The sequence below is a fragment of the Chinchilla lanigera genome, unplaced genomic scaffold, assembly GCF_000276665.1.
Source record: "Chinchilla lanigera isolate Chin_1 unplaced genomic scaffold, ChiLan1.0 scaffold00015, whole genome shotgun sequence".
Classification (NCBI taxonomy): Eukaryota; Metazoa; Chordata; class Mammalia; order Rodentia; family Chinchillidae; genus Chinchilla; species Chinchilla lanigera.
The window spans coordinates 3,890,643-3,905,138 of record NW_004955416.1 but is presented as its reverse complement, the minus strand read 5'-3'; the positions used below and the strand labels follow the sequence as shown (position 1 = coordinate 3,905,138).

Sequence of the window (14,496 nt, the reverse complement as noted above, 5' to 3'; positions counted from 1 at the left end):
AGTGTGGATGACCATGGCTCTGAAGGAAAAAATATAGCAGATACTAAAAGCAAGAAAAAGTACACGGGCATGTAATCTTTGCTACTGTGTGATGTTCTCTTAGTAAATGACTAATTTACTTTACTGCACTTACACAAATGTCTATATGTAACTTTCATAATGGAGTAAAAAGATTTTACACTATTTGATTTACCAAATGTGTGCTTCCTTAGAAAATAGTATGATGTGCTGGGGCTAAGCAATATAAATGTTACCAAATTATCAGAATGCCTCATAAACGGCATTTTCTCACATGGAAAACCAATAACATATTTAGTGAGAAATAAAATAATTTTTGTTGATCAGTTGAGGAAACATCATTGTAAATGCATTTACATTATATGAAATTGGTACAACTTCAACACAACAATAAAATCCGTCTCTCTATAAACTTCTCTGCCTGTTTTATTTTGCATGGTAAAAGCAGTCACCAATTTGAGATTTTGGAAAGATACACCTTTCGATTATGCTTTGTTTGACACAAACTTACATCAAATGCAACATCTAGAAAATAAAGCATATAAAAACAATTTTACTGGCAATAGTCATAATGGAATTGTAAAAATTATAATCTAGTCAAAGAGTACAATTTATAGATGTATACCATTATCTTTTTCAATTGAAATCATATACTACATTAAATCCTACAGACAATAATAACACAGCCAAAAAAAAAACAACAGGCAAGTGAATGATGACAAAAATGTAAGGAAAATACTCCAAACGGAATTTATAATGTGCCATAAGCAGAAACACTTAGACTCTGTCTATAAGAATACCTCATTATTGATGTATGGCAGTGACCATGGGGCAAAACCTGTAAATAACCTCACAAGCCATTTTCTTCGCCAGCAATACAGCAATCTAGTTTCCCGTAAGCATCTCAACTATTACTGAAAAATAGCCTCCTGGCATTTACAGAGCAGTTGACTTCATACTTTAGTCCATGCATATATAATTAGATAGTTATATTTAAAATCAATATGCAATCCTTCAAAAGACATTATGCTTTTAAAACCTTAACTTTAAATTGATTTTTAACTATTTTATGTGCTTTAAAATTAACATGTAATTCAGCCTCAGATACTTGGAGATGGTGTTAGTTGTTATATGAACATGCTAAACTTTATCACTACAGAAACATGAAGTTGGCACTTCTACAATTTCTAAAGCTATCATTAATTTTATAGAGAGAGTAGAAAATCTGTTTTACTTTAGTTTAATAAAAAGGCAAGCTTGTGACAATACTGTGTTTTATTTTAGGCTAGGTAGGGGACTAGAACTAGAAATATATACAAAAAGGCTGTATCTTAGGTATTGAATGTTCTTGTAGGAAGGCTGTGTTAGATTATTTTTAAATCTATTTTTACTTAGGAAAGAAAATAAATTTTTATCAAAAATTTTACTTACACTAAGCCTTTATGAAACTAGGAAGAATATAAGCAAACACATATAAACAAACACGCACACACATGTGCAGACATCCATACACACATGTAACTTGTAAGAGCTTCCAACAACAATCCAGATCGGTAATCGCTGGGTCACAACTGGTCACAGCGCCAGCCGTGCTAACAAAACCTATCCCAGAGGCCATGTTTATACTGAGTCATGACAACCATGGACTAAGATATACAGTATATCCAGTAAAGTTACTAATAATTTACATAATATTTTAGTCAAGGGTTATCAAAATTTTCATTATTATTACAATACTAAATTTACTGATTAATAATGTCCTGCTTCACGAAGTGGTTACCACCCACCCAATCCTGTTTTAAGAAGTAAACTTTAACTCTTTAGTAATTTCAAAGTTTTTAATGAAGCATGACTGGGCATCTCTTTTCACAGCCTTAAGTCCAGTCCCAAAGGAAAAATTCGTGTGGTCTCTCTAAAAATGTTTATTAGGTATTTAAATGACAGCTCAGATTGTATTCAGCATTTAAGCAACAAAAATCCGCTGTCCTTTAAAATGTAATGGTCTCCGGTAGCATTATAATCACATCATCCTTTAACTCCAGGCTCAAAATTTATTCCAGGAGACTCAACTGAATTTGGCTCATTTTAAGTGGAACTCTGTTATAATTTCTTAAAATGTTCACTGGAATGGTTAGATACATTACAAGACAGTATGTTACCTGCCTAATAACTCTTTACCTTCAAACTCATTGAAAACCAAGCAGTTTGAAATAAGCATGTGAGTGTGCAACTGCTGAACTGACATCTTCCTGTGGCCTATCTGATTTTTAAGCTGTAGGAAAGAATAGTCTGCAGTGACCCTCCAGTTGATTGAATGTAAAATAGAAGAGTATGAAATGTGTTTTGTGAAGCAGAACTTTATGTCAGGTTAAAGCTAGACACATCTCCTCCACTGAGTCTAAGCTCGTCAATTGTGCACCTAAAATTTTATGGGAAAGGATACTGTTTGATGCAGTCCACCAATGGTCCATAACAGCAGTCGTTCACAATGCACTGAAGACAAATAAGAGAGGGTCTGAGATGGGGTGACTACAAAAATCATTACAGGAAACATCCTAAAAGCAGTAATTACTTTCTTCCCCCATCCCAAAAAAGAAAGCGATCAAAAGGTTGTTCAGATTTAATCACAGAAAACAAAAATTGCATGCTTTTTATTTACTATAAAAGCAAGCTATTAAAAAGTGAAATGCTCTTCTCACAAATATTGCATTGCCATTTATGGTGCACCCTGACCTCAGTGATAGTTTATGATGACAGTAATTAAATGAGGTTTAAAATCCTTTACTCTGCTAGGCAGATAACAGCACTGCCACTGAAAACAGACAGCTGTGATTAATACCTGATAGACCTGATTTGCTAGAACTCCATCTGGAATCTGGGAAGGGTCCCGTAGCATACTATTTATAACAGACTTGGAGGCTGTGGAAGAAAAGAGATGAACTATTAGCAGACAGTCAACATACTTTTAACGCAACATGAGAAGTGACATATACCTACATACACAGAAACCATGAAAACAAAAATATTACTGATACTAATCATTTTTCCATTTTTAATCTAAGAGAAGCTTTTAATTAGACCATGTTGCCAAGTTTATAAACCACACTGCCAGATTTGATGATGACCTATTTTTTCCAAGGTAAATTAACAAGTCCAGACCTAAAACATATGTCTTTTTGCAGATAAATTGGCTCTGGAAAAGCCCAATTGGAAAACAAAACAAAACAAAACAAAACACAACCAGCAAAGAAAAATGTTTACTTTTTGCAGGTAGGTATTTTATAACCATGCATATGTACACGTACAGCTTAGTTATAGCAGGTCAGATTTAAAGACACCAAGGACATCAACAAAAGTAACTCTCAACTATCTCTGCATACTGAGCCTTTCTAAAATGGAATGCATCAACTGCCATGAAATTTCACATCTATTTCACAGGTGAGAAAAGTAAGGAACACTGGCAAAATGAGGGGACCTTAAAGTTAAAAAAGTCTGTGTGTTTTGTGTTTGTGTGTGTGTGTGTGTAGCTGTCTCTTAGTATCTGGTATCCATCAGGGATTGGTTCCAGGAACCCCTTCCTCACCCCCCACAGAAACTAAATTCCATAGTTCAAGTCCCTTATATAAAACGGCATAGGACTTGCATATAAACTAGACACATCCTTCTATACGCTTTAAATAATTTCAAGGTAACTTACAATAACTAATACAATGTGAATGCTGCACAAATAGTTGTGATACTGTATTATTTAGGGCATATTAGCAAGGACAGTCTGGACAATCTGTACATGCTCAGTACAGATACTTTTTTGTTCCATATTTCAATCCATGCATTTAGACCCCAAGATAAGGAGGTCTCACTGTGTGTGTAAGGGGGGTAATATATGTATTTAATATGCACATAAATTTTCCACAGAAACTATGACTTGTCCACTTGCAAATTAAGCTGAAATCCCAGGGAGAGTTAGAGAAGAAAAAGGCAGTAAGGGAGACATCTAGTGAGGATGGTATAGAGGTGACAATCTTTGAGAAGCAAGGCAGGCAGTCCTGGACTCTATTTGTTCATCACAGGTATGTAGCAGCCCAGGGGGCAGAGTTCTTCTAGATGTGTGGCAGGGATGCAGGCCTGTAAACTGAAGCTGAGTCAGGAATTACCCAGGAATCGATTCTGTGCAAGTCCTCCAGTGGAATAATTTCCAAGTATTAGCAAAGTAGCTTAAAGTTGGGACTACACAAGTACAAACTCAAATACATATTGCATAATTTAGCTAAGAAAATGAACAGATTATGGATCTACATCATTCAAGTTATGAAACGATTTTTGATCTAACTTTTTTATTATTATGTTCTTTATCAAGTTTAGTGGTACAAGAACATTGACAGATTCGATAAATGTTAGCAAATACTGTGGAAAGAAGTAAGGCAATTATACATTACTTATGCACAGTATTGAGTCTATAAAAAATGTTCAACTATTTTAATTATTGCCTATAGTTGGTCACATGACTGTGTGAATATATAAAGTTATATATTTAACAGTTATTTGCAAACACAACGTTTACACTGCACATGGAGAAGGCATATGGAAATCCAAAGAAAGGACCACTGATCTTTCTTATCCACCCTGTCTCTTCAATCAGCTCTGCAGCCTGATGAAATTATCTCAGCTGACTCAAGGGTTCCTTACTACAGAGTCTAAATAACAGAATCAAATCAGACTTATGCATTTGCTGCATACAATCATAGGTGTAAATACAATTATTCCTGTAAGACATAATCATGGATAAGTGGTACAAATATTGAGAATATAAAGCAGCTAATCATTTTATCAAGGAGCAGATTAGGGCAGCAGTATTGTTAAAAGAGTTTCTCAGTATTGTTAAGTTAGTTTCTCAGCCTAATTCAAAGGCCTGGCCAGTGGCAGGGGATCAAAGCACTTGTCATGCATTTGGTCACCTTCTCTGAGCACATCTAAGGGTCTCACGGAAATAGAAGCACCGTGTCCGTTTGTATCTGGTCCTGGCTAAGGTATTACACTTCAAACTCTCATCCTTATGCGAGGAAAGATTAACCCAAAATGGTCCAGCAGCATGATCCAAAGTGCTATCCTACGGAAAATTACCAATCTCATGCCAAATCATATGCAAATTCATCACTAAAATCATTAAACAAAGACTTTTTTTTTAAAAAAAAAAAAAAAGAGCGACAATGCTCTGGGACATGAGAAAAGTGAGTCATTTATTTTGAGGGAAGAAAGGGAACTATCAAAAGAAGAATCTGATGACATAATTTTCCTCACAATATAAAGTTTAGAATAGTGTGCTTATCAAGATTAAGAATCATAACCAATAAATTTGTAAAACAAACACTTTGAATACTTTGAATAGAACACTATTCAAAACAAAGGAAGTCAGTTGTTTTAAGTGAAGTAGTAAAAACTACATATTGAGTCCACTTATTTTAAACTCAACAAAATGTCTTTTCTCCTCTTGCAATCTGCCAATTTTTACAGCAAGAGAGAAAGTGCTAACGAAAGTCAAGGGCTCTGATGCAGACCCAGCACATGCCATCTCCTCAGGTGGTACTTTCCACTCGGCCTTTGTGAAAGACTGCTAGTATCTCGCATCAAGCCACAGTGCACATCTACTTTTATTCATATGTTCTGAAGTTTAGGTATCTCCGAAGGATGATGCTGTTTTCACACTTTATTCCTGCCACTGTTTCTACTGACCATATTCTCATTTCCAAGCACGAACACAGCATGAATTGCCAATCAGTTGGAACTAGGTCCACAGAATAGGGCAGCACTATTATCCATGAACGATTGCAGACAGGCAACAGGCAATACCTGGACTATGATGCCTAAGGTTATGTTCATGTCATTGTAAAGATTTCCTGAAAAAAAAAAAACTATAATAAACATCTAAAGACCAACTAACATGATTTAACTTGCAGATCTGCAATAAATTTACTTCCAATGATCTAATATTAACTTGTATAAACTTTCTTTTTTATCAGTCTAGCTAGAGGTTGATTTCTTTTAATAGCGTTTTTCAAGAAGCCAAAATTTAGTATTGTTATTTTCTACTGTGCTATTTCTTCTAGTCACATTTCATTTATCTTTTCTCATCATTATTTTTGGCTGTTTACTTTGAGTTGCCAATATTAAATTTTTTTTACTGAGTTACTATTTTTATAATTTCAAGGGCTGGCACTGTATCTCAGTGGTAGAGCACACATGCCTGGCATGTGTGAGGTCCTGGGTTCAATCTCCTACACCAAAAATTTTACTTTCAATCTTTTAATATATACTGTTTATTTTGAGACAAGATCTCACTATGTAGTTCAGGATGGCTTTGAACTCACAGTGATCCTTCTGCCTCAGTGTTGGAAGTGCTGCGACTACAGATGTGCACCACCACACCTGACTAATACATATTTTTCAAGGCCATAGTAGTCTCAAAATTCTGTTTTAATTACATACTGTCTTTTATTTATAAATATCTTGTAGTTTCCATTATTTCATCTTTGGCCCACAAATTACTTAAAAATTTTAGATTTTTGCTATGTCTAACTTATGCAGTCTATATTAATACGGGACATTTGTTTGACTTCCTTTGTGTTTTTACTTGGTAAATCTGTAAAATATATTTTGTTTTTAAAAAAATTGAAATTCTGCTTTTTGAGATATAAAGTTCAGGTATGTTTAATAGGTTATGATTTTTAATTATATTGTTCAAATCGTTTATATTTTTATTGTTCTCAAAGTAGATATGAAATAACTCCTACTGCTCTGGATTTATCAGTGTCTATATTTCCACCAAGACTTGCTTTCTGTATCTGGAGGCTGTACTTCTAGGTGTACATACTCCCACTGTTACACACATTCTTCTTGGTAAGGATGCCTTTGCTAACAAGCCATGACTGTCTTTAATAAACTTTTTTCTTAGGTTAAATGTTGTAAATTGGTAATACTGCCACGCAATGTTTCTTTTCGGTAATGTCTACCTTGTATATCTGATAATCCATTTCCTTACCTATGAATTGATTGTGTCAGTATGTCTTAGTGTTGCTTGTAGAAACAACATTTAAGCAGCACTGTTTCTCTGCCATGAGAAATTGGAAGTGTAAATAAAGACCAAATATATGATGGATACTGTGAAATAGGAAGAAAATGTTCAAATGGGAAGAGGAACTAGGAATGGGAGAGGGGGAAAGGAAGGAAGGGAAAAGAAAAAACTGAGAAAACAGGGAAAAAATGGAAACAAAGGTTTTGTAAGTAAGGAGGGAAAGGGGGCTGAAGGGAGGGTAAGGGAATGGAAAAACAAGATTCAAGTTATATTACGTACACACACCAGTTCCCTATGATGAATGTGACCATTATGCATACTTAAAATGTACCAATAACCTTAATTAATTAAAAAAAAGTGGTTTTGCTCTCTTTGCTCTCTTATTTTCCAAGTTCTGCTAACCATTATTTTCTCTTCTTTCTCTCTTTCTACATTCTAGTTAATTTTTATTTATTGTTCTCCCTTTATTCTCTTGGGAATAATACACTGTACATCTACTTTTTACTAGTACTCTCAAAAAATATTTAAGCTGAATCAATATCTAATCTTCATCATTTTGTATGTAAGAGATTGGAAATCACTCACTCCCTCCAACATGAGCCCTTATTACTATGCCTATTGTTATTAACCATCTTGTTTGTAAACACCATTTCCCAATTAATCTGTGTAAGAGGTCAATTTTATATGTCAACTTGACTGGGCCAGCAGGGCAGAATATTTGGTAAAACATTACTCTGGACTTGTCTGTGTGGGTGTTTCTGAGTGAGATTAACATCTGAATTGGGGGCAGACAACACCCCCTAATCTAATTGGGCCTCATCCGATCAGCTGAATGCATAACAAGAGTGAAAATCTGTGTAACAGACATGTTCTTTCTGCCTTGGAGCTGGGACATCAGTACTTTTTCCAGCCTTTAGTCTCTAAAGGAAACACTGGCTTCTCCCAGCCTTCAAGTCTGATAGCCTTCAGACTATAATTATAAGCATTTGCTCTCGTGGTTCTCCAGCTTACAAACTGCAGAGCTTGAGACTTATCAGCTTCAGCCTCCATAATCCCAGGAGTCAATTCCTTGTATATTATCATATCACACATACACAGATTATTTGTTTGTTTCTCGAGAAAGCCCTGAGTTACCCTCCTTTTTAAAAAAAGCACTCAATTCTTACTTAGGTTTATCAACCCATCCACCAATTTCCCTTTTTAATGTTGCTGTTTGAATCTCACTGTACACTTTTGAGTTCAATATCCTTGCTGCCTGACCTTCACATTTCTTAGTTCTCTCACCTGGGATCACTGAGCAGCACAACCCCATGGTCTTGTCCTGAATGACAGTATAACAAGATACACAACTGTAGGCTAGGGGTCATTCTAATTTAACTCTTTGAAGCTACAATTCTACTATCCCTGTGATGAGAACTATACTGTGAAGCTACCAATAATCCTTGTATATTTAGTATGTGTTCTATTTCTAGTTACTTTTAGAATTTTCTTTGATAGCAAATGGTTTCATCATTCTATAACTAGGTGTGGTGATTGTTATTTAGCTGCCTTGGGATTCCTATGTTTTATGAACTTCAGTATACAGGCCTTAAACTACTTGCAAAAAAAAAAAAAAAGGCTGAGCCATTATACTTTTAGCCTGCATTATCTCTTCTGGAACTCTTTTACTGGATATTCCATAGTCTTATTCTATACACCATGATTTCTTGCTCTCATACAGTGTCTATACTACTTCTTCAGTTCATCCTTACAGTATACTAAAGGTACTGTCATTATTCTCATCACATTCTCTTCTAATCTTTTATAGAATCTATACAGTCTTCCCTCCATTTCCAAGGGTTCTCCATGTATGCATTCACTCATCCACAGATTGAAAATAATCACAGAAATAAAAGCACTTCCTGAACATGTACAGCCAGTTTTTCCTGGTCTTTGTTCGGTAAACAACATAGTGTAACAACTATTCACATTGCATTTACATTATATTAGGTAGTATAAGAAATCTAGAGATGATTTAAAATATGCTATGGAAGGAAGCTATGCATAGGCACAGGAAGTTACGCACAAGCACATCCTACAGCATTTTATAAAAAGACCTGAATATCTATAGATTTATCTATAGAGGGTCCCGGAACATGCTCCACAAATACAGAACTGCAATTGCATTGTACTCATCTAAGGACTCCTAACTTTAATCACTATTATATCATTTTGAATTTTTTCAAATATGTCTGCGCTTTTTCAATTATTATTTTATTTATCCAATTATAGTCTTTCATTGTATTAGTTCTAGCAATATACACATACATATATAATTTAAAAATTTATTTGATAGTCATATGTTTTGTCTTACAGATTTAAGGTATCTTTATTTATTCATCTCCATTTCATGATGTACTATCATTTTATACACCCATCTACTATGCATCTACCTACCTACCTACTCTCCTGTGTATCTTCCCCTTAAAAGTGAGTTCACCAAGTGTTAGCAAGAGCTTATTTTCAGCAAGCACTGTTTGCTCTGCACTGTGAAAGTAGCTATCATAAGGGAGTTTCATGTTTACTTTTGCAGAAGCCAGTTTTATTGTTAATTTCTTAGCCTGAACTTTGTGAAGTAAAGAACAATGTAAATTTGGATCCAAATCTACAGAGTGCTGACCCATTTCTAATTTCTCCCTTTTGTCCCAATACTCCAAAGAAGGCTATCTCCAGTAGGAAAGCTTCCCTGCCATTTTCTTCAGGCAAGTACTCTTCCTAGTACTTTTTCATGGTTTGAGCTCTTTGTGGAGGCTCAATTCCAACTCCCAGTTACACATCTGTTCTTCCAGGGAAGCTAAAAGTTTGAGCTCTATCCTCTCACATTTAAATCTTATTGTCCCAATCCTGTTTACAACTGCAAATATATATTCAGTCAAGTTCGGACACCTTAAAATTTAATTAATTTTGTTTGTATTTGGCTGTTTTAAACTTTTTGTTTATCATTTCTATGTCTTTGTCATGGAAATATGGTTCATCAACAACAGCCATCATAGTTTTGAAATGTTTGAAGACCTTTAATAAAACATTCAAGGGGAAGTTTGTTTCATGTTTTTGTTTGAAGGCGTCAACAGCAAGATAGAGTAGAAGGAAGAAACTATTGGTGAATGCACAGATAGGCTATTTGAAATAAATGGCTGGAGAAGAAAAAAATGAAGAGGAACACAGCAAGGTTGGGATGGTATTAAAAGAGCAAATATTCAAGTTTATGAGTTTAAAGGGGGAATTGGGAATGTCAAAGGGGGGGCTTATTCAAGGAAATAACAGAAGATTTCTCAAGCCTAGAGAAGGATATAAATATCCAGGTAGCAAAAGGTGACCAGTTAGATTTGACCCAACCAAGTCTGTGTCTGTATCAAGACTTCTTATAATCCAGTTCTCACAGGGGAGAGACAAAGAGAAGATTTTCAAGGGTCCAAGAGAAGAGACACAATGAACACATAATGTGACTTTTCAGTAGAAATCTTACAGGTTGGCAGAGAGTAGCATGAAATTTTCATAGTACTGCGGGGTAAAGTTGCCAACCAAGAATACTGTGTCTAGCAAGGCTACCATTTAAAACTAAAAAGGAGATAAAAAACACTGTTAGAGAAACAAAAGATGAGGGGATACCTTTTCTTCATCAAACCTGTAACAAATGCTGAAAGGGGTTCTTCAAATAGAAAGAAAGAGACATTAATAAGTAAAATGAAAAGATGGGGTGGTATAAAGCTCCCTAGTACAGAGGAGTGATACAGACAAATTCAGAATGCTCTAAAATTATAAGCATGCTGTGTAAACCACTGAAATCATTAAAATGACCAAAACACAAAACAATTAAAAATAATAACTACATCAATATGTGAAGAGGTAGGTGAAATAGAAACTTAACAGGGAATATAAACAATTCAAAAGTTGGGGAGAATGGAGTACAGGCTAGGGTTTCCTTATTAGTATACTTTTCTTCTTTTTTGATTCTGGTCTTTATGATCATATTAAGTATCTGTCATTTCAAAATGGCTCGCTATATAATCAAAAGATATTTTTTATAGCACTCATGGTAACCACAAAGCAGAAATCTATAATAGACAAATCAAAAATAAGGAAGGAATCAAAGCCCACTATGAGAGTAAATCACTTAACCACCAGGGAAGACTGCGAGGGAGAGTTAACTTTTTCGATGTCAGAGCTGTAAAACTACAGAAAGAAAAGGTCCTTCTAGGAAGTGGGTGCCTCACACCATGGAGAGAAGGGCAAATGACACAGATGTGGATAAGGCAGAGTGGAGTCACCTCTGCCTCCTCTGAAGACCTCTGTGATGCAAGACGTCTCCTGGTAGGGCTGGGAGAATGGGAGAATGGCCATGGGGGCTAGAAAATGTTCCTCTGATTTCTCCAAAGGCTGCCTCTGTATTCCAGGCCAAAGCACCATGCCAATCATTGAACAGGGAAAACAAGACAACTTACTTTTATGGGTTCAAGGATAAGTTCCACTGTATTCTCAAATGTAATGCCCCCCCTTTGAGAGTGGCTTAATTACACAATTCTCAACATACTCCTTTTTTCAGCTAAATAGGCTGGAATCAGTGGAGACAGCTTGCATTTCATACTGCCTCAACTGGATAGGTCTTTTGGATGCTGGAGGACTCACTTTTGTGATGACTCATTTACACGCCTGGTACATCTGGACCTAACTTCTCACCATGTGAGCTCCTCTAGGATCTACTTGGATTTCTCTTTGAGCTTATGGTTGGGAGAATCAGGCACACACTTATGACCTTTATGACCTGGCCTCCTGTTATTTCATCTTTTTCCTAAGCAGAAAAACATGGATCCTGAAAAAAAACATGAATTCTGAAAAAAAGGTGAACTTGGGAAGCCACCCATAAATATGTTCCAAGAGGCAGTGGGGAACAGTGGCTGCAGCAGAGGCTAAATTTACAGACCTAGTTTGAGGCCTGCCTCTTCTACTCATCACCCATGGCACCTTGAAAAATTAATTAATGTCTGTGACTCTCAATCCACTTGTCAGTGAAAAAGTAACACTGGTGCTGTCATAATTGTTACACTGGTGCTTCAGCTGCTGTTGGCTGATGATGTGGTCTGCCTTCTGCCTCCCATCAAAGCATTATCATTAAGCATACCATTACTGTCTAATGTTGAGACAGTTAAAAATGAAAGGCTTCCTGAGGTGTGTACAAAGGTGCGAGGTCTGTTCTTATTAAGTACATATTGTAACAACCTTAAGAGAGACAGCCAGAAGTGCATCTGTTCAATAGGCAAAATTTGGCAATGCCAGAGTATGCCTTCTCTCTCTGTCTCTCTGTCTCTCTGTCTCTCTGTCTCTCTGTCTCTCTCTCTGTCTCTCTCTCTCTCTCTCTCTCTCTCACACACACACACACACACACACACTTTAGTAGTACTTGGGGCACAATTCACTATCAAAGCTGTTCTTTGGAAAGAATTTGGTAGAAGTCCTTTCTATTTATTAAGCTAATGTTTTATCACTCGGTGGGGAGTGTAATCCAAGTCTAGCCTTTAACCACATATTACAAGGATTCTTCCCCTTAGGTAAGGGCATTTCAAGCACTTCATTTCAGCAATCAAGCAGGGAGACCTTCCTAAAAATCACTGATAGTAATACCTATTTTTGTTAAAATGATTGCTTTCCTTAGTGTAAGGCTGGACAAACAGAGAGCTAGTGCTGGAAGTGTTAGAGGCAAGTACTAAAAACAGGTAAATAACATGTGTTCTCAAGACCCTTAAAAGTCTGCAAAGAGTGTTTTTTGACTAGATCATATCTGAACTAAAAGAGAAGATGATATGTAACTGGAACCCAAACTCAAGACCACAAATAGGTTTGAACATGAACGGTGGTCCAGCATGAACTGACAGTTCTTTGGAAGCTGGCAGTAGTATAAAACAAAGGACAAGTGAAGGACAAGATAGGTATAACAATGAAAGGAACTGTTTGGAAGGAAAATTTATGTGCATTAGAACTTAGTTCTCCTTTCACTAATAGAAACAGCACCTGCCCCCCAAATAGCAACACCCCAAAACAACAATCTAGATGACAACCTAGAAGGGAGAAGGCAGATCCGAAGCATTAAGTTCACTGATCAGAAAATTATCTCAGGCAACTTACAACTTTACAACCATTATATAATATCAACACTTCTCCAAAAAACATGTATCAGTAAATATTTGTTAAACACTTGGTTAATGTGCTGTCCATACTCAATTCCTCCCCGAGCCCCTACACGTGTCCTCCAAATCTGGAATGTTTCTTCTTGTCATTTCCTTGGCCAAAACTTCTGTTCTCAAAATTTCACTTCTCATCTCCTCACTAAAGCCACCCCTTACTTTTCTAACCCTTCTTCTCCCTCATACTGTGGAATGGAGAGAAGTGTTGTCTATCAATCATCTGCCACTTGGTTCAATGTTATTTACCATATTTTTAATAAGAGGCTGATCAGAACTCTAACATTTGAAATCATGCCACATTTTAAAATATCTGATAATTAGAACAATGTAGAGAAAAAGAGATCAGATTTCTGCAGTATCTGAGAGCTTTTACATGGTGGAAGAATTGGGCTCATGATAGATCACCCTAAGAAGATAAGAGAAAGTCTTACAAGTTTATTTCTCGTTGTGAAGCTACACTGTTTCAGATTGCAAGCTCAGTTTTATATGGTCCTAAATTTGGTCTACATAGATGTTTAATATTTTTTCTTATTATGGCCCACCAAAGAAGAATTTCAGACACTTTCTTCTCAGTTGCTCTACTCTCCCTACCACCACAGTGAAGTTTTAATTTCACAGATATGTTGTGTATCTGTTTATTCAAAATGCCATTTGGGAATGTGGTTCACATGACAGACTAAGGAACTGTATCAGGGTGTTTTGCAAGCTGCTTAGAAGCAGAAATATTTCTTTTATCACTCACAAGTTGCTCTATATAAGACAGCTACAGTAAATTAATGAACAAACTGGCAAACAAAACAGAAGGCTACTCAAAAATCCAAGTCCTGCTTAAATACCCCGTTAGAGCAATTTTTAGATAGGCATATATATTTGACTTAATTTGAAGTTTTCTCATTAAGAATAAGTGGGCTTTTAAAAACAAAATTTCATTTGGGAAATGCAAAATATAAGGCAATATGATATAACGGATCTTTAAATAAATGTTAAAAACATCTAATACTGTGTACCCCAAAAAGAACAGTGCTCTGGCATGAGCATGTGAAATGATTTTTATTAGCAGCTACACAAGTTCTTCTTTAACAGACGTGTATTATTTTTATCAGTATTTTACACTTATGTCAACAGGGTATTGTTTAAGGTGTACTTACAAACTTCCTCCTCAAAACATAATTAAATGACAAAAATATCAAA

General features: G+C 35.8%; 1 protein-coding gene across 4 annotated transcripts in view; it reads right to left on the bottom strand.

Moving 5' to 3' along the window:
- The window catches only part of LOC102003651 (chromosome unknown open reading frame, human C15orf41), a 208,361-nt gene that overhangs the window by 109,190 nt on the left and 84,675 nt on the right, over window positions 1-14,496 (bottom strand). For all 4 annotated transcript variants that reach the window (XM_013512676.1, XM_013512674.1, XM_013512675.1 and 1 more), the window contains exons 6-7: window positions 2,858-2,937; window positions 2,462-2,511 (exon numbers count right to left, since the gene is read on the bottom strand). In XM_013512676.1, the coding sequence (XP_013368130.1) occupies window positions 2,462-2,511; window positions 2,858-2,937 (130 nt within the window). The remainder of the gene's footprint in view (window positions 1-2,461; window positions 2,512-2,857; window positions 2,938-14,496) is intronic.